This window comes from Falco biarmicus, chromosome 11, assembly GCF_023638135.1.
Source record: "Falco biarmicus isolate bFalBia1 chromosome 11, bFalBia1.pri, whole genome shotgun sequence".
Lineage (NCBI taxonomy): Eukaryota > Metazoa > Chordata > Aves > Falconiformes > Falconidae > Falco > Falco biarmicus.
In genome coordinates, this window is record NC_079298.1 from 23954659 (window position 1) to 23973809 (window position 19151).

The 19151-nt window shown below is 36.9% G+C and overlaps 2 protein-coding genes across 6 annotated transcripts; one reads left to right on the plus strand and one right to left on the minus strand.

Annotated features, from left to right (window-relative positions):
* Positions 1-25: 25 nt before the first annotated feature.
* On the plus strand, positions 26-8023 carry TRMT13 (tRNA methyltransferase 13 homolog). 3 transcript variants are annotated; one of them, XM_056355345.1, is made up of 11 exons: positions 26-160; positions 540-586; positions 676-742; positions 2223-2285; positions 2417-2486; positions 2943-3049; positions 4011-4178; positions 4492-4564; positions 5275-5349; positions 6207-6621; positions 6938-8023. In XM_056355345.1, the coding sequence occupies exons 1-11, from the start codon at positions 26-28 to the stop codon at positions 7131-7133; spliced, it is 1416 nt and encodes a 471-aa protein (XP_056211320.1). In that variant the 3' UTR covers positions 7134-8023. The 3 variants fall into 3 exon arrangements, 2 of the variants coding, with proteins under 2 accessions (XP_056211320.1, XP_056211321.1); XM_056355346.1 differs by lacking the exon at positions 6938-8023 and having other exon boundaries at positions 6207-6350; positions 6476-6615; XR_008824560.1 differs by lacking the exon at positions 6938-8023 and having other exon boundaries at positions 5275-5528; positions 6207-6344.
* On the minus strand, positions 7323-19120 carry LRRC39 (leucine rich repeat containing 39). Of its 3 annotated transcripts, XM_056355331.1 has the most exons (12): positions 18072-19120; positions 17263-17319; positions 16683-16728; positions 15010-15063; positions 14312-14512; positions 13290-13395; positions 12108-12264; positions 11410-11546; positions 9735-9880; positions 9207-9359; positions 8017-8156; positions 7323-7457 (listed from the first exon to the last, which is right to left on the minus strand). In XM_056355331.1, exons 5-12 carry the CDS (start codon positions 14434-14436, stop codon positions 7405-7407), a joined length of 1017 nt encoding a protein of 338 aa, XP_056211306.1. In that variant the 5' UTR covers positions 14437-14512; positions 15010-15063; positions 16683-16728; positions 17263-17319; positions 18072-19120; the 3' UTR covers positions 7323-7404. The 3 variants fall into 3 exon arrangements, with proteins under 3 accessions (XP_056211306.1, XP_056211304.1, XP_056211305.1); XM_056355329.1 differs by lacking the exon at positions 7323-7457 and having other exon boundaries at positions 7916-8156; XM_056355330.1 differs by lacking the exons at positions 7323-7457; positions 17263-17319; positions 18072-19120 and having other exon boundaries at positions 7916-8156; positions 16683-17245.
* Positions 19121-19151: the final 31 nt, after the last annotated feature.

Consider the following 19151-nt stretch of genomic DNA (forward strand, 5'->3'; position numbering starts at 1 on the left):
GGCCGCGGGGGCTGCTGGGACGGCAATGGCGGCGCCGGAGCTGGGCCGCGGCGCTCCGATCCCGGGGCGCTGTGCCTACTTCGTGGAGAGGAAGAAGCGCTTCTGCAAGATGATCCCGGCTCCCGGGAGGCGCTTCTGCGGAGAGCACGAGCAGCAGGAGGTACCGGGCCTGGCCGGGCGGGGCAGCTGGCACCTTCCTGCGGCGGGGGAGGGGACGCCCCGGCGGCACGGCTGGGGCCTGGGGTGACATGGCCGCCCGAGCGGGCGGGAGCGGCAGCGCCGGTGCAGCCTTCGAGCAGCGGATGTGCTGAGGCCACTCGTTCAGCCCGGCAGGAACGCGGCCGTTACGTTATAGGTTTGTTCTTTCTCTTAGGAGCCACTCGGGTACTGAACTCTTGTCTCAATTTCTCCATTCCAGTTGACGTGCCTACCTCAGAGTAGATGCTTTATGAAAATCAGGTGTCCCTCAACAGCATCTCTAGAACAGGAATGCTGAACGCATGCTGAAGTGTTGTCTAAAACTTTTCTTTTGTGACTAGGAAGAAAATGACAGGAAAAGAATTCCGTGCCCTCTCGATCCCAAACAGTGAGTACCTGTAAATGCCTCTCCTGTTTTTTGCCAGAGCTCGCATGAGAAATGCATCTACGTAACTTTTCTTTCCATTTGGATTTTAGCACTGTATACGAAGACCAACTACAAAAGCATTTAAAAAAATGTAATTCAAGAGCGAAGCCGAAGCCAGTAAGTGTTCAGCAGGCCCGCGCCCCGCGACCTTGCAGCGCTGCCCGTGGCCCCGCACTCGGCGCTGGTGGCCCGGCTCGCGGGGCACCAGTCTTGCACACAGGCTGACGTGTCACTTATTCCAGGCTTGCACAAGACCGGGTGCTAGGTGGTTAAACCACCGAGGCAGCACACCAGTTAACACGTAGTAAAGCATTTTATGCACTTTGAGCAATTGCTGACGCTCAGGTTTAGTCACAATTTTCATAGGTCCTTACAAGTCTCCATTTAAAGGTACGGCATCCTTTCTTTTCACTGGTCTGTGGGGAGGGGGCCGTATTGGGAGGGGGCTTTCCTTGCTCCACGGTGGGTCTTTTAGTATGCTAATTAGGTTAGTTCATACATAGTTCCAAGTAATTTTCTGTTTGGTCTCTTAATTTCTTTCCCATTTGGTTCTCCCTGAGCTTATCTTGTTACTTTCTTAGCTTGACTGACTTACAGTGTCTATTTATTCTCCCAAAGCCATGCCTTTGGTTAACTACTTGTAAGGATTGGTTAACATCCTCTGTTTTTCAAATTCTTTTGACTGTTTTGCTGTAGATATTTACATATTTTGCCTAAATTTCAAGTTAAAGAAACAGACTGACCTGTTAACCACATACATGACCATGTACATGCGTATGCTTGATCTAATAATGAACTGGTCGACTACATGCAGAGAGTTCATTGTGCTGACAGCAGCTGTGAACCGGAGGACAGCAGTCTTAGCAAGCACTACAGGAAGGACGATATGGAAGCTGAATTAAGTGCTTGCTGAAATGGAATTCACATTCCAGTCTCCTCATACTCTGTGTCCCCTTTCACCATAGTTCAGTACAACTTTTCAGTTGTCTTAGTTGCAAATGAAAATGCTGAATTTGTTTTTCTCAAAAACGTTCTCTGAGAATAGTCTCTCACAATTGCCATTCATTTTAGAAACTCAGTGACAGATTATCCTTGGAAAGCAAAACTAGCGGGTGTTTTCTAGGTGTTTTCCTACCCCTGGCAGTCTGCTGCCCTAACCAGCTGGCTGCTTCACTCAAACTAGCAGTGAATTGTGGAAAGCTAGGCCGAGTTGCAGCCAGTGCTGAGGGAAGGAATAAGATGTATGTCTCAACAGCTGTTTCAAGAAAACCGAAGATGGCTTCTTTATTATCTGCCCTTCTGCTTTATGAGTATCGTACCTTTAGTATTACCTGGGAAACCTTAAAATCACCTCCGGCATCAGTCTAGTAAGTGTTGACAGCTTAACTCTTACAAACACGTTCAGTCTTGTCAAAATGCGTCAGAACAGTCATTTCTGGTGGGGACTCGGGATCAGACTATAGGGAAAAAAATTACTTGAAATATCTTCTTTTGCAGTGGATTCCTATTGCTATGTACTTTATCATAAAACCAGTGAAGAATTTAGCATTTTGCTTCCTGATGATTAACAAAATCATATTTCTTTTGAATTTTAAAGGTCTACTTTGTTCAAGATATTAATGCAGGTTTAAAAGACGTAGCAGAAATACCAGAAAAAGAAGTGAGTACATTTATTTATTCTAAAGCTTAGTCCCTACATAACATATTGCAATTTATCATACGACTAAAGAACTATCAAAGATAAAAAGCTCTTGAATTTATGGATGCCACTTTTATTTCCCCCTTAAAAAGGTACCTATCTGTTCTCTATCCAAAGAAAAGCTGGATAACTTAATCATCACATTGAAAAAAGCAAGTACTGGTGAGTTTACTTAATACTGAAAATAAGACGTTTTAAATTGAATTGATTGAATATTTCATTGTCATTTTTGCTGTTAGATATCTGTGAAAATGTAAGACATTTGGCACTAAACGCATCTGAAGTAATTATTAGCAAGATAATAGGCAATCCTTCTATAGCTAAATTTTACTCAGAAGAATATACTAGATTGAGAGAATGATAAAATACTGAACTTTTGTTCATATTGCTAATTTCCCTTCCTTCTGTGTTTTTTGTTTCCCACTCGAGATACCACTACAGATAATACAGCTCTGTTATAAACATGTGATGATAGATTTATGCTCCCAACAGACTGTTTTGTTGGTGCTACAGATTGAGCTCATGTCTGAATATTGTAACGTATGTGTTACAAAAACAAAAACTCTTGGAAACTGGAAACCTATACCTTACAAGTTTTGTATTTGCATTTGCATGCAGGTCTGGAACTTCACCTTAAGGAACAAGTACTGTCCCACCAGGCTTTACAAGAAGCCTTAAATGACCCAAAGAATGGGGAATCTGCTGTCAAACACTTGAAACAACAGGTATGATCGCTGCTTTACTCATAGGTATAGATGTTTTTAAACACATGGAATTCTGCTGCTGTAAATTTGAGTGACTGTGCATCCATGATGCTCGTCACTTCACGTAGAGGAAATCGGAGATGCTCAGTAACTATGCTCTTCAAATAATAGCATGTATATAACCTTTGAATGGCTGTTGTGTTAAATGTTAGTAACAAAAGTTTATTAGGATACTGAAATAAATTACAAATTATGTGGTGGTATTCTGAATTTTAACTAATGTATTCTTATTTTATATTACCTCATAATAAATCTGAGCTACCAAAGGTAAAATGTTGTATTTACTAAGAATTAAAAAGGAATTTTTTTACTTTTTCTGTAAGAGCTGGTCCTAGACTTCCTGGTTATATAACAGATGCATAAAAAGAACTGGAGAGCCCGAGTTTGCCTTCTGCCTTTTTAAGTGCATTGAACAGCAAGAATTGTAAGGGAGATGAATTGCATACTGTAGCAAAATAGAAAGTTTTGGGAAGAAAATCTAAAAGTGAGAAATGTCTGGATCTTACTTTCTTCCCATGTTCTAGCTTTCCTATGTATTACAAAATGCTTAACTGCAGCAGAGAGAGAGGGCTCTGCGGGCACTGATGCTTCACAGAAAGATCTAGTACAGTACCCATATTTTGGATGTCTACTTTGAGAATCGGCGGAGAGTATTATAGCATGTACCTGGATCCTACAAATCCCACTCCAAAAAAATGCGGGTGGAGTTCTGCGAGCAGTGGAAGAAGGGCAGGGTTATGCTGACTAGCCAGAAGTTATAATCCCTTTCCTCTGTGTACACATCATCTTCTTCCTAATCCCTCATGGAAGGAAAGGCTTGAAAAAGTCTTTTGAAGTTTGGTGAAGTAATCATTTTCCACTGGGCATTACAATACACGATGTATGTATTTGCTTGGTTTGTATAATCTTTTGATGTTTGTAGGCTTCTATTTTAGGTAACATGGAAAAACTACATTTACTCGGTCCAGGAAGATGTTTTGTTGAGTTTGGAGCTGGGCGAGGAAAGCTGTCTCACTGGGTTGACGTTGCCTTACAGGATGCTGAAAATGTTCAGTTTTTGCTTGTGGAAAGGGCAACTACAAGGTTCAAGGTAAGAGGTTATTGTCACATTGGCAGACTATAATTTTTAAACTATTGTCATTGAAGCTATTAGTATTTGCTTTTTATCTTTAAAACCAAAACAAAACCTTTACATTTTAAAAGTTTTTGGAAGTGTGATTGCCTACATTCCATACTTCAGCAATAGCAAATTTATTTAAAAAAAAAAAAATCCTGGTGTATAATGTTGGAAATATGCAGATGTTGACTTGACAGGAAAAAAAGTCTAGCATTAATATCTGGAGCAAAAGTATAATTATTAGTGGGCAGCCCTGCTTAATGATCTTGTTGTTATGTTTACACAGGTGGATGGAAAACATAAAAGGAGAGATTCTGTATTTGAAAGGCTTCAAGTTGATATTCAGCACTTATGTTTAAGTAAGTTCCTTCTCGGCTTGCATAACTGTGTAACTAGAGGCTTAATTGTAGATTTTGAATACTGGAATTCAAGTCAATTTGTATGTAGCACGCTTAGATGTACTTGGGTTTGAACATGATTCTCAGTGGTTACTTGGACATGTTAATGCTCTGTGTATATACATATATACACACACATACATGTATTAAATGGAGACTTAAAATTTTCTGCTTTTTATACACTTAGGAGGACATCAATGTAGGTGAGAAATACCTAAACAAAACCACTTTGAATGTTTTTTAAGAACTTGCAGGACTAAAAACCATTGCATTGTTGGTTGTAGGCGTGCAGAATGAAGCAAGTCATGCATATCATTGATTTGCTATGCATATCAGTACTACAGAACTCGTGGGAACACCTGTCACCAGGAGATGCATTAACATATTTAAATTTCATAGGCAGTATAGAAAGGCTGAAGTGTTTAAATATGCTTCTCAGCCACAACATCCAATCCTCTTAACTTCTTTTAAAAAAGAAACTTTCCTTTGAATAGCTTATAACTGTATATACAGTCCACTGTATTTTTAATAGTGGTAAACATTTATTTCTTTTTTTAAGTGTGCTGAAGTTACATTATCTGAAAAAAATATTGCCCCAACTATAATAATAGAGGTTCTGGGGTTGTTGTGGACTGTATGTGGGCATTATCTTTTTTTTTTTCTCTCTCCAGATAAAGTACCTATTTTAGAGAAGAAAAAGCTACCACTAGTAGGTATTGGGAAACATTTATGTGGTGCTGCAACAGGTATGAATTACATATGTGTGAACTGCAGAAAACTACAATACTAAATCTTACGATCTGGATGGACTGATCTTCCCAACTGTCCTTTTAAGCTTTTCTTGCCCTCTTAACCCTTTTTTAGTGAATGAAGCAATTATGTGTCATCTAAATATCTACTGACATCTATTGACTTCAGTGGAATAGTAAGTGGAGAATAGATGCAAGGCTACACTAGACAGAAGTAAAACCTTTCTTTATCTATACATCTAAAAGAATAGTAGAATAAAGAATAGTGTGTGGTGGCATGGGTCATATATTTGTAAACTGTTGGAAGTACTGTTTTAACACCATCACCTCTACTCTGAAATACTTTTCTTTCTCAATTTGTGTTCTGAAAATGAGAAGAATATGTTTCTGTCCTGATAATTTTAAACACGCTTTTTCTAATGTTACGTCTCTGCTAAGTAAAGGCATCTCAAATACGACACCTATATAGGTACTGTTACAAAGACGACAGTTAAGCATTTAAGAAATACATGTATGTATTACATAGATTGTGTCCTAGATATCAGACTTTTAGAGCAAATACTTGAATGTTTTACAGGGAAGAGATAATATGCCAGTTTGTTAACCAAAGTATTTCGAATTTACTTGTGTAGAACAAATAGAGGATAAGCCCTTAGTAGCTCCAGGGGTCTCAATAATATTCATTTAGGGTTTTCATGTTTTCAAAGCATGCTTGTAATTTTTGGTTATGCTTAAAATTGCTTTTTGACCTAGTTCGTGATGTATGCTTTTATTCTTCGTGGCATATAGCCTTATGCAAATAACGGCATGGTGTTCATCGCTATTTTTGGGGGGTATATCTGGTTTTTTCCTAGATCTTGCTTTGAGATGCCTGGTTGAAAGTTATACAACTTGCTGTGATGGAGAATCTCAAGAGCCTGCACCAAAACGCTCTAGGACTGATAAGACAGAGGTGGCTTCTAACAACTCTGCTGATAATGAAAGCAACAAAGATGACTGTAAGCCTGTAGCTGGAATTGTTATTGCACTGTGTTGCCATCACAAGTGTGACTGGACACATTATGTAGGCAGGGAGTTCTTTAAATCAGTAGGACTTGGACCAGTAGAATTTAATTATTTTCAGAGAATGAGTAGCTGGGCCACTTGCGGTATGCGAGAAACCACAACCAAAGCCTCTACAAGTGACGAAAGTGAAGATGAGTCTAACAACATGGAAGAACATGAGCAAACGTGCAGCAAGACCGAGAGCAGTTCTGATACTTTACAAGGGTATGTAATTTTTTTCCTAACAAATGGACTTCTGCAGAAAAGTAAAATTACGTATAGTGGTACCTGAAACTTTTTTGGCTCCTTCAAAATGACTTACTTTATAGAAACATTTTAATTATGAAATTTATAGAAATATTCTACTTTAAAAATACAATTTTCATGGACGTACATTTAAAAATATTTAAACAGTCATGCTTGCCTGAGTTGAACTTAAGCGTGATTTCACTAGTTTTTCTAAGCTTAACTACTGATGTTAATTAACAAAACTATTCTTCTGACACGTTGTTAATTCTTTTCCTCCTTTCTATGAAACCAGGATACTTACTGTTGAAGAACGAAAGGAGATAGGTCACCTCTGTAAACTGCTGATTGATCATGGACGGATTGAATATTTGCAACAACACGGATACAAGGCTGCACTACAGTATTATACAGAGCCTGCTGTGTCCTTGGAGAATGTTCTGTTGACAGCTGTCCCAAGTCTGTCTTTGATACCAGAGCCAACTACATGACAGAAGACAGATCTGGAATTGATAGGAAAAAACCCCTACAAAACTAAACCTGGATTTTTTAAAAAGCTAATTCATTGCTTATAAAGAGCTCTTTAAGTCTTTCCTGTGCCCAGGAAAGGTCTTATATTACCCAGTTTCACTAGGAATTACAAATATGCAAACAAATTCTCATCAGTGGAAAAATAAAATGCCCAAGAACGTTTAAAACCTGCTGTGTGCTGCTTTTCCAGGAAGTATACTTGATATGTTCTTCCATTCACAGTTACGTTCTTTATTCATTATCATTTATGACAGAAGTACCAAAAGTACAGCTTTCCAGATTTCCTGAAAGACAATGGATTAAAATAAGAGCAATTAACATACTTTATTTTCACTTTAAAAGTTCAGGATAGCTTTGTGTTTCCTCTTAGGTTAATTAAGTAGGCCCAGGTACTTTGATCAGCCCTTGGCGCTAGGGGAACGTTAAGGACGAAAGCTTACTTGTAAACTGTCATCTTGATATATTTTTGCTAATTTGATTATTCATTTATGAAATATTGATAAGAAAAAAGCTTCCTTAGCGTTCTAAACCAAGAGCATTTCGGTCATCAAATTTTTAGGCCTTCATGATAAACAGAATGAAGATCAGAGAGAACATTTTATATCTGCAATGAAGTGTCTGCAGTTAACAGCTGCCACCTGCACATCTGTTCAGAAGTGCTTCTCCTGGTCTCTTACTGCAACCTACCCTCAGTAAAAATCTCTTTACAGATTTTTTTGAAAATATTAACTCATTTATTAAGAAGATTATTCATATTTTATTTGTCTGTGTATCCTAGCTCTTGTTTATCCTTCCGTTCAGCACTGCATTCCCGAGAGATCTGAAATAATAAAAAAGCCATACCTCTTTTCTTGAGTGACTCCTGGATATACATGTGCATGAATTCAATGCCAAACATTTCCTGTTGCTCCTCCTCTTCTGTATTCTCACACGGAGGGAGCATTACCTCTAACTCCAGCGGGTTGTCTCTGAAGTTGACAAATCTGACAGTTCAACAGAAAAGGTTACTCTTGCAACAGGTTTTGTCCAGAGAGAACAACTCTTTTGAAACAATTAAGATTCTTCAAACAGTTTTTTGAGCAAAATAAAATGTCTTTTCTTATACTAAACTCACCACTGTATTAGTAGTATTAAGTAAACTAAGCCAAGACAACACCTTTTAATAACCGTAGCTGATTGTGGTGGGAGAAAATCCTGCAGTCCTTGTCATTTTGTCTTCGGGTTTGCCTGACCCCATTGTCAACCTTACTGAACTTCCAAAACCAGATGAGTGGATGACAACAAGAGTGCAAATGCCTGCATCCTCCCAGCTTTGCAAGGCAATAGCCAGCCCTGTCTCCCTCTGGTTTTGGTCCATCCCTGAGCCTTCTTCCAAAACATCTGAAAACAGAATTGTCTTAACTGGGCTAGATGTGATTTATTTAGACTAAGGTTCTTTCTCGAAAATGGCCAGCATCTAGTAATTCAAATAAAAATGCAAATAATAGGAAAGTTTCTGTCACAGTATACAAAATAATATTTCAAGTTCTACCAATTAAAAATGTACATTTAATTATTTTTTTTATTTTTCAAATAAAATATAGGAGAGTTTCATCCATATCCTTATACCCAATCCTTTTTGTTTAATCCTGAATTCTTGACTTCTCTAGTGCTAAAGTTCAACTTCTTGTCGTTTTTATGTTTGTCACATATTTTTCCTCCTAGCTCTTGGCTTTAGAGAGTGATATAAAAGGTCAATTAGAAGTGGGCGTTTGGACCTTTCAGAAATGAGAACATATATATCACAGTCTCCTTTTTCATTTGGGACTGTAACTATCATAGCTTACTTACTCAGATCAGTTGTGCTACACAACCCTTCTTGACCAGATGCTCAACTGTTGCGAATTTGTGTAATTATGCTGACTTACAGGGTATTGCGTCCATCTGTACAACTGTGGACATGCCTTAGTATCACTTTAGGATGTACAACTCAAGGCAGACTTTAAAACTTATCTTCTAGTATTTTTATTTGTATTTCTGTTGCTTTTTCTTACCTCAGATTTGTCATGTCCTTCATACAGGCTGGAATATCCTTAAGTTTGTTATTGCTAAGAACAAGAGTACTGAGATTTTTCATATTGCTAATGGTTTCTGGCAAAGAGTTTATCTCATTCCTTTGGAGCCATAAAGTGTGGAGATTTCCCATTCTGTAAAATAGGTATTCGTGCAAGCAATCAAGATTCAGAAAATTAATCTTACCATCATTAATAAAAAGTAATCGGTTCATTTTTACAGCCACATAAAGGACTCTCATAAAGGTAGACCAATTCTCAAAGGAAACCCCACATCCAAGATAATCACCTAACCTCTGGTCCAAAATGTCATTGGCAAGAAATATTTAACTTGGTACTGAATTTATTGTTTGTTATATGGATTATTCCAGCTCATCCAAAATAACACATTAGGACTGATAAATCTTAAGTTTGCAGTGATATTAACATTAATATAATCCTTTGAGGTCGGATTTAATAATTAGAATTTCAATCCAGTTGAACTGAGGCCAAAATGTGAGCTTTATTTACCTGTCAATTGCCTCAGGAAGCTCCTGGAGTTTATTTCCCCCCATATCTAACCACTGTAGACTTGGCATGTTGAGAAGAGCTGAAGGGATGGTAGTAAACTGATTCATGCACAAATCTATATGTGAAAGCTTCTTTAAATCACTGAGCTGAAAAGAAAGATTTAATGTAAATTTGTATAGCTGTTGCATTACAGCACTGCTGTAATAATGTGGACTGAAAAAAAAGAACGATTTAGAAACATTACAACACGTTCTGGAGTTGGAAAACACAGAATGGTTTCTGAGTTCCGTTAGCTGATAGTAGCTAACAACTACAGTTCTGGAAGGTAGGTAGGTTTGAAACTGATCAGGCAGAAGAATTTTATCTCCCACCTGGCAGTGAGTGCCCTAAATGCTGAGAAGCTGAATGCCGTGACTACAACACAGGTATACCCTAAGCCCTGAGAAGAAAAGGAATTTTAGAAACACCACTGTCCTTAGTATTTCATACTCCATGCAATACACCATTTTTCATTAGTCAAATATTTAAATTTTTATGAATCAAATTGCATGGACTGTAATTTAGAGGGAACCTAGACACCTGCAATGTTTTGAAGTCTACTGCCACGGCAAGACATTCTAAAAATTAAACATAGCCTTATTTCAGTATGCAACACCTAAGTCCTTTGGCGAATCCTGCCTTCAGGCGCTTTTACAGTGTTCAAGTGATGTAAAGATGTTAATTGCAAATCTGGGCCAACTGTCTAAACACTGAACACCACTCAAGTTCACATACCCAGAGTTTCATGGTGTTCATATCACTGTAGTCTCAATAGGACAGAACCACGTATTTTCTATGAGCTGTTAATTTAAAAGCTATCACTCTACATTATACCATATAACCTGTATCCACGTAGATTTTGTAAATCCTGGATTCTGATTACTAGTGTATATTTTCATTTGAAGATGTGTTGTTAGGTATTACTGGTTGGATTCACTCAATTTTGCAAGGCAATGATTGCTGTCAACTATTGCCACTACTGGGTTTTTAAATAAATTGAAGCAAGTACAAATGGTTACATAATTGTCATCTCTATCTAAGAGACTTAACAGAGATGCAGGTGTCTCTCACATTTAGGTCAGTCCAAATTAAAGCTCAGTAGTAGGTGAGCAATTGTTTTTATTCTCTCTTAATTGCTTTCAATGTCTCAGAACAACATTCATTCAACTTGTGCAGGCAGTTGTATAAATCACACAAACCCTTTTGACAGCAGCTCTGGTAAAGGTGCTTACAGTTGTGTCCTGGCACATGTTATGAATTTGTGTTCTCAACCATAAAGGGGAAATTCTCTGTGCTAAGGCATCACATCCTCAGTGCGGTAAATCAGTGAAGACCTTCAGCCTAAACAAATTAACGTCAAATGTTATCACTGTCCTGTATGCACTAAGTCATTTATCTGGACAAAATAAAGATTGGCTCCTTCAACCACTCAGGTATATGTATGTCCTCATATGGCTTCAGTTTGATTAGTCAAATACTGTTCACATACTTGTTTCTGTGGAGTAGTTTTCAGATTTGCTTTGATACTCTGATTTCACATGGGAGCACAACATTTAATGATAATTATTTTCAAAATATAAATAAATAAATTCAAAATATACATTAAATAAAACTAAGCAAAACAGTCTGTCAAAACCTGAGGAGGAAGATCACAGATACTCCTGTTGACAGCCAATTCCAATCTTTCCAGACTGACACAGTTACTTATTTCCTTAGGAACAGACTTTATTCTGTTGTAACTGAGAAGCAGCTCTTGGAGGCTAGTCAGCTGGCCTGCAGAGAACACAAATGAGAAATCACAAATGTTCACATTCATTCTATTTGAAATACAGTATTACTTGTTTTGTGTTATCCTTCTACTGTTATACAAGTGCTCAGTGTTCTCACTGAAAAAAAAAAAAATCACCGAAATTTAAATAGGAGGATTTCAGGACTCTCTAGTACAGAACTGCTAAGAAAAAAAGCCCAAAAAAATCAAAAAAGCCCTTGGGAACATAGGCTACTCGTGTCGTGGACTCAGAACACGAAGCCTGTTTTTTCAGTACCACATTTCTAGCTGTGTTCTGATGTCTAGTACCTGCTGCGCCTACAAACTTTTTTCTCATGCTGAGCTTTCATAAAGATATGTCTCCTCCATCTGCCCATATTTTTTTATTTATTTATTTATAGGGAATGCATGGTTTTAAGATCTCTATCACGCTGTCACATTTAAATTGTCTGTTTCCTAACTACTCAATAGGATTGTTAGACAGGCAAAGTGCCCCCAAATGGCATGTTTGTGTAAGATTAATTTTCTTAGGAAAGCAGCTTAAAATAAAAGAAAGCACAGCTCACCAATTTCTTTAGGTATACTTTCAATTGAGTTCCGGGATAGATCTAGAACAACAAGACTCTGAAATCTTCCAATGAACTGAGGAATTTTCTGCAAACTAGTTCTATGAAGCTGCCATTCCTGGAGATGGACTAGTTTCAATAAGCAGGAAGGTAGTGTCTAAGACAAGAAATAGGAACCAGAAGAAATTCCACTTAGTATACAAGAATACAGACTTACATAGAAGTTTTATTTGAAACAGTAACAGTTTTTTTCTTCTCAAGCTACACCATAACATCCTGAAATGAACACCACCAATATGGGTCATTCTGACCACAGATTTAACCTGCCCAGTTTTTGCTCCCAGGATTTAGATATCTGCACTACCGTCATTGCTTGAAAAATGTCAGGCTTGCTTATTTCTTTTCTTTGAAGAAAGCAAATATAACTGAAGAGAAAACTGCTCTAAATAGACTTTTTTCATTTAAATGGTGATCTAAATTCTATTATTCTGTTAAGAAAAACAGTGAGCAGCTGAGAGTAAAAGTGCTGAGGAATAGAAAAGCCACAATGTCTGTATGCTCTGAGTCCTGAACAAGGAACACTGCCCTGTGGACACCAGAGTATTGCTGAGTGTGGCTGTCACTCTCTCACTGCCCTCAACATGGTCTAATTCTCATCACCTCACACTAACTGCCATCTGCATTTCTGTGTGGCTCAGAACAGACGCTGGCTTCCACTCTGTCATTGATTCTACAGTTAGCTGCTTCCCTCCATACATCAGAAACAAGAACAATAGTATTCTGGGAATCTACTGATTCACTTTTACTCTTAGAAACAACCGTAAGAAACACTTTCCTGCACCTAAACATAGAGGGTTTTCACCTTGACACATTTCAGTAGTTCAGGCGTGTTAACGTTAAATGATGATTTATTTAATTAAACTCATAATTTGCACTGTAATAATTTCTAACACAAAAAAGCTTTTGGTGCTCTATTTTTGCAGAGTAATACTTAATACTGAGGACTAAAAAAGTCAGCTTGCTTTTACACTTTCACAACAGTGTGTCTTAATTGTTAGCAAAGCACACAGTAAGCACTTCATAGATTAAAAATAGTGCAGCTGTGAGTATAAAGTTGTAAATAGTAGTTTTCTAATGCATCAGTCATTCAATCCAAGCAGCATTCATTCCTATCAACACTACCTTCCATTCTTCTTCCTCTATCCTTAAAATTGCTCTTCCATCTTCATTAATAACTTTTTCTTTGAGCTTTGCTAAAGCAGCTCTCTCCTCCCAGACAAGTAGTAGCCTACAAGGGAAAGAAGATCTGTCAGTGGTGCAACAATGAATACAGGCAATAATTACTATCCGTTCTACTTTTCTGGAACAAATAGACAGTAGTAGCCTTTTTGGATGCCAAACAACTTTTATTATATCTAGATGCTAAATATGCTATCAATTTCAGGGAAGAAAAGAAGATAAAGTAATGTTTGGCTCAGGTAATTTATAGGAATTTTATTTTACAGTTCTTCAAATTTACAGTCAGAAGGAAGACATAACTTCATTCACTTTCATTGTACTGCAGCAGGGCAACAGAGTAAAAAGTCACAGGGAACTAAGTTCCAAAGCCGTTAATTTTTAAGCAGTTCCCTAAAAAGAAAGCCTTCAGTTCCACCAAATGGAATTGCAATCAAACAGGGTAAATCAGCTAGGGATTCTTTTCACTTGCTTTCCAAAGGGGACTTAAGAATTACCAAAATTAGGCCAATTCTCTTTTTCTCCTTGTATTTTCCATTAGTAACTTTTGAATTTCTTACTCTATTTCAAACATATCTGACAAATTAGGAAGAGTTCCAAGACCAGAATGCTAAATTCCTTCACATTTCATGAAACTGCTGGGCAGACAGCAGACCAAGTGACCCTGTTAATGCCTCTATTGAGAAGAAGGCATAACAAATTAAAACCTCCACTGGTGAAAATATCCACACAGGAGAGGATTTTAATACTTGAATTTAGAGGATTTAGTGTATATGCTAACGTTTTTATCACGGAACACAATTCTTGGTTTGACCTGACCATATTATTGGATTCTAACCAGTGGGAATTCTGCTGGAGTAATGACTAAACAGACTCTGGATGAGTCTGAAAAGACTGATTATGGTCTTCTGAAATGTAACATACGGTCTAGCTTTTCACATACTTAGAAAGATTTATAATTTACCTACCTTCCTGCAGACCTCTGTCTGAATTCCTTTTCTTTCTGTAATTCTTCATTTATCTTGTGTATTCTCACTTCCCAAAGTGTCTTCACAGCAGTGAATGTTCCAATGCAAACTGCAGTTTCAGTCATGATCCTTACATGTTCAGATTCAGTCACAGGAATCTGATTGTGAATTTCAGGCTCAACGTATCAGCACATGTATCAGCTACCAGATGGGGACAGTGACATGAAAACTAAAATACTGCAATAGCCACTTGATAATATTATTAAATTTAGTTAATGTATAGAACTGAATTTTACCAACTGCTTTCTCTTTATAGAAATAAGTAATCGCACCTGGTTAATTTTTTTTATAATAAGAAATGGTACTCTTGCAATCTCTCTGCATTCTTAGTCAGTGAACAACTGCTTCTCTCAGTTCCTTCCAATGGTAGGCTGAGTACTGCCCATGATTACTAAATGCAGATACAAGCATTCATTCCTTTCCCAGGAAGAAATGAAGCTGTTACGTGCAATATAGGACAGTTAAATCCTGGTTACTGCATCCTGGCAGCTAGCTGGTATAAATACTTACAAGTAAAGGAGTTTTGCACTTTAGAGAAACTGAACTGTTGCTGGAAATAAATTTGTATACTTTATTTGCATTCATTTTCTCCATAGTTTAACTCATTATAATATATTTTATAGTTAGTAATGCATTACCTTTAAGAAAAGGCTTTTAAAATTCTTCAGATCTCTCCAAATCTTCTTGTAGCCCTGAGTGTCAGGTTCCACATTTATTAAAAAAAAAAAAAAATAGCCTGAAGTTCTGAAGTCATCCATTCCTTAGTGAGATAATTAATACATATTTTCCCGAAGAGCAGCAAACCAGGATACTCAGCTATGCTAATCAGAGCATCCCTCTAAAAAGCATTCTTACTGCTGTTACTGTAGCCATTTGGGGAAGGGTATTTTTGGAAATAAGCTGGAGCCAAGATATTGATATTCAGATAAGCTTGGAGGGCTAAACTGCATGCCAACAGCAGCGTACCCATGACACTGATAACCAGAATGGTCCCTTTAAACTTTTTACTAATACTTTCAGGGAAAGGTAAGAAAAACCTCTTACACGTCCATTCAAACTAAATGAGTGAGGGTAACTTTCTTCCAAACAAGAAGGTAGATAACAACAAAAGTGGAACTTCAGGTCTTTTATACATATATTTCCCTACAATAACTGCTGCAGGCCTGTCTTTTAGAGCAATCTTTTCAATCACATTTATTCCATTATAATTTTGTATGGCATGGATAAGCCAGAATTGCTTAGTGAACATTTTTGTGTTCAAACTGTCAATCAATCTGTTTTGTTTACCATGCTTTTTGCTAAGATAGTTATTTGTAAAGCCTGACTATACTGAAATCACGTAATTAAAAATTTATAGCCAAATAATACCATATGTAAGTTGTCAGGAACGCTTCCTGTTCTAAAGACAGCATAAAAATCAAATTATAATGCTTGAATAAAGAAGAATCTCATCCAATACATTAATATTAAAGATTCTTAACTGTTTGTTTGTTAAGAAAAATTGGCAGGATTTGACAGGTGATGCAAATGGCAGCGACAGTGTGGCACAAAGCAGTCTGGCATTTAGGTTCATAAAGAGCCACTGAATTTTTTCTTGTAAACAGAGGATAGTATCCTCTTTCCGTCCCCCATATAAATGATCAAATTTACTAGTTTGAAGGATTAACCTTTCTTTCCTCATACTAGCTACCTTTCCCATTCCTCATCCCGATATGCAACAGTAATAACTAAGACACTATATGAGGGGTTTTCTGCTCTGATTAGTAGTTACGATTTAAATTGCCTTATTTTTCAGGATTAAACTTCTATTGAGATTAAGTGATTCACCTGATCTCTTGTTTCTTGTTGTATAGAGACATTGTTTGAAATATAAGCCTTTTTAAGCTTATAGTTCTTCTTATATAAATTTTGCAGAAAAGACATTTGTTAATACTTGCATTCCTAAAACCAGTATTGGACTATACAGTTGAAAAAAAAGTACTCAAAACAAAACATAGTAAAGCTTACACTGGGTAACTCTTGCTGTGGAAAGAACATTATTCAATAAATATTGCTTTAGAACCATGAAATATGAAAGAGGGCCTAAGTATATGACTTTGTTTTCAGGGAGATTTAATGCTATAACAACAGGACTACCACCAAATTCTTATTATTTGTCAGGAAAATAAAAACTAATAGTCGTGCCATCGTGGCCAACAATTCAGAAGTGAATTTCCAAGTGTGGCTGTAAAACAACTGCGAATTTACTCCCAAGTAATCAGATGTCCCAACAACCTCATCTCCAAGCATCTGAAAGAGTTTAACAGCTTACCTCAATTACTCGGTGTTTTCAAGGATTTCCTGCGACTCACCGCTTTCTGGGCAAGAGCAGAGATAAATTATGAATCTTGTCTGTACTACCAAAACCATTTAGAACTCTCACTCAGACTCTAATGCAATGTCAGTCTAGTTCTAATTTTAACCTATAGCTGAGAATAGAAGGTATCACATGAGGCACTTCTGCAAAAACCCCAAGCATTTACCGCTCTCAGTGTCTTCCCAGTTTGCTGAACATGACTGGACGCCCATTAACAAAAGTTACAAATTGTGAACAAAAAGAACAAAGGAGTACCTGTGCTCCACAATGAAAAATAATCTAGTTTTGAATTCAAAATGACAATTACTTGCTTTATTCTAGTAACGCTTCTCTGCAAGATAATTAAGATTCAAAGTGCTATTAAACAGCAACATGGACTAATTAGATTAGAAAAAAGTATTACATCACTAAGTATTTTACTCATTACTTTTGCCCATGCTGAAGAATTCTCTTGTTGAAGGATTTTAGTGCAAATTATCAAAGTCCAGACAGAAAAGCAATTTTTATTAGGATGTGCAGAGGGGTAATTACTCACCCCTTTTCATGTTTCCAATCATGAAAGATTTTAAACATTCTATTTCTTCAAAGAGCCCTTGGGGAAGATAAAAGGTGAACAACTCTGTCAGAATCTTTTTCTTCAACCAAATGGAAAGAGAGAGCAATAATCACAGGTCACTATTTGAAGCAGAAGCCATAAAACCCAGTAATTCTGACCAATTCTTACACTGGAGTATAAAATGTGAAGATGGAATTTTAAAAATGTCATTCATTTGGTTATATCTTTCAGTACAAATCATTTTTCCATATTATTAGTGTTAGATTCTAGCAATAGCACATAGAACTTCACACCCAAAAAACCTCCTCTCCAGTCCATGACCAACTAAATACCTGAACACCAATACCTATTTAAAAAGACACCAACTGTTTTAGCTTTCAATTGTCCAAGTTGTTTTTTTTCGAAGTTACGCAAAAGCAAAACCGATCCAACAGGATCTTTGGTATAGCTATTTCTTCTTTCAGTTTTGGTATGGATTCAATCCCCACAATGCTTTTTAATCGATGCTTTTTCTTGATCTAAAAACGTCATAACCAAAAACCTAACTACTTAATTTTGTCCTCCTTAAATGAGACAGATAAGTAGAGCTTGGAAAAAAACCACAACCACCTTCCCTTTTATTGGGAGTTTTGAAAGACAAATCTCAGGCTCCTTGTGTGAGCAAAATTATTCCTTCCCAAATATTTCAAAATCACTTTATTGTTTTCCATCATACACTTATACTCCCTCAATTTATTTTCTCCATTGTCATCACATTAAAAAATACGCTATTCAGACTAATCCCTTACCATAACAATATACATGTAGGAAAGTAGCCATTAGGCTGTATTCTTTCGGTAGTCTTGGGTGCAGCACATTCTTCAAGATAAAAAGAAAGAGAAGTTTGAGTCACCTGTACAGGATAATAGTCACTGCATGAGTCACAAATAAAAACAATATTACTACAGTGCTTTCGGGCTTTAATTTTTTTTATTAGGAATATATAAATCTGATAAAAATGAAATGTGATAAGCATGATTTATTAGTCAAATGCTGCAAGAAATGACCTATATATAAAAGACCCTTATACCACAATAGAAATATAAATAGCACCTTACACATATGCTCCCATGCTCCCTCCCCTGCATTACCAGCTTTCCTCTCGCTCAGTCTCAACATCAATGATAGCAGAGATTCTGGTAGCTTGTGTCTTGCATCTTCACAGCTAAATGCAATAGACAACTTTGGTCTACAATTCTGGAGAATGCTCCTGTAGAGACAGTTTTTGATCTATCTAAAGAGAGGAGAAAATGTCCATTTTGTGCCTCACAATTTTTAAGGCCACGTAACTTTCTTTTCTTGTGTCTGTTTGCAGCTTAGGTTTCTAGGAGGTATTTTTAATCCAACAATTTTCTCCATGTCTCCTGGTAAATAACCAGCATAATCCTCATCCACTATTTCCTCTACCATAACGTCACATAACTGTTGTCTGTTCTGAAGGCATTAACTTGAACGTATTCATTATGTGCCTTGTATCTGAGTTTAAAAAGTCCTTATCTCACACAGTATTTTTTTTTTAATGTTAATTCTTTGTTCTATCTGATTAGGCTGTCCAATTCTAGTATCTGAACATCAATAATACGATGCAAACTTTTAGAACATGTTCTGCTTACTGTCAGGCTTACCTAATGACAGAATAAAAAATTAGATCCTCCTTTTTTTTCTCCTTTTTTTTTGACAGATGCTTTCTATAAAAAACAAAAATAACTGGAAAGTATTTAAGAACTGCAACTACTTCCAGCCTATAAAAATACAGTATATTCTAGAGAGTATTAAGGCCCTGATTGTTATCAATAAATGTTATCAGTAAGCATTTGAATAAATACAGA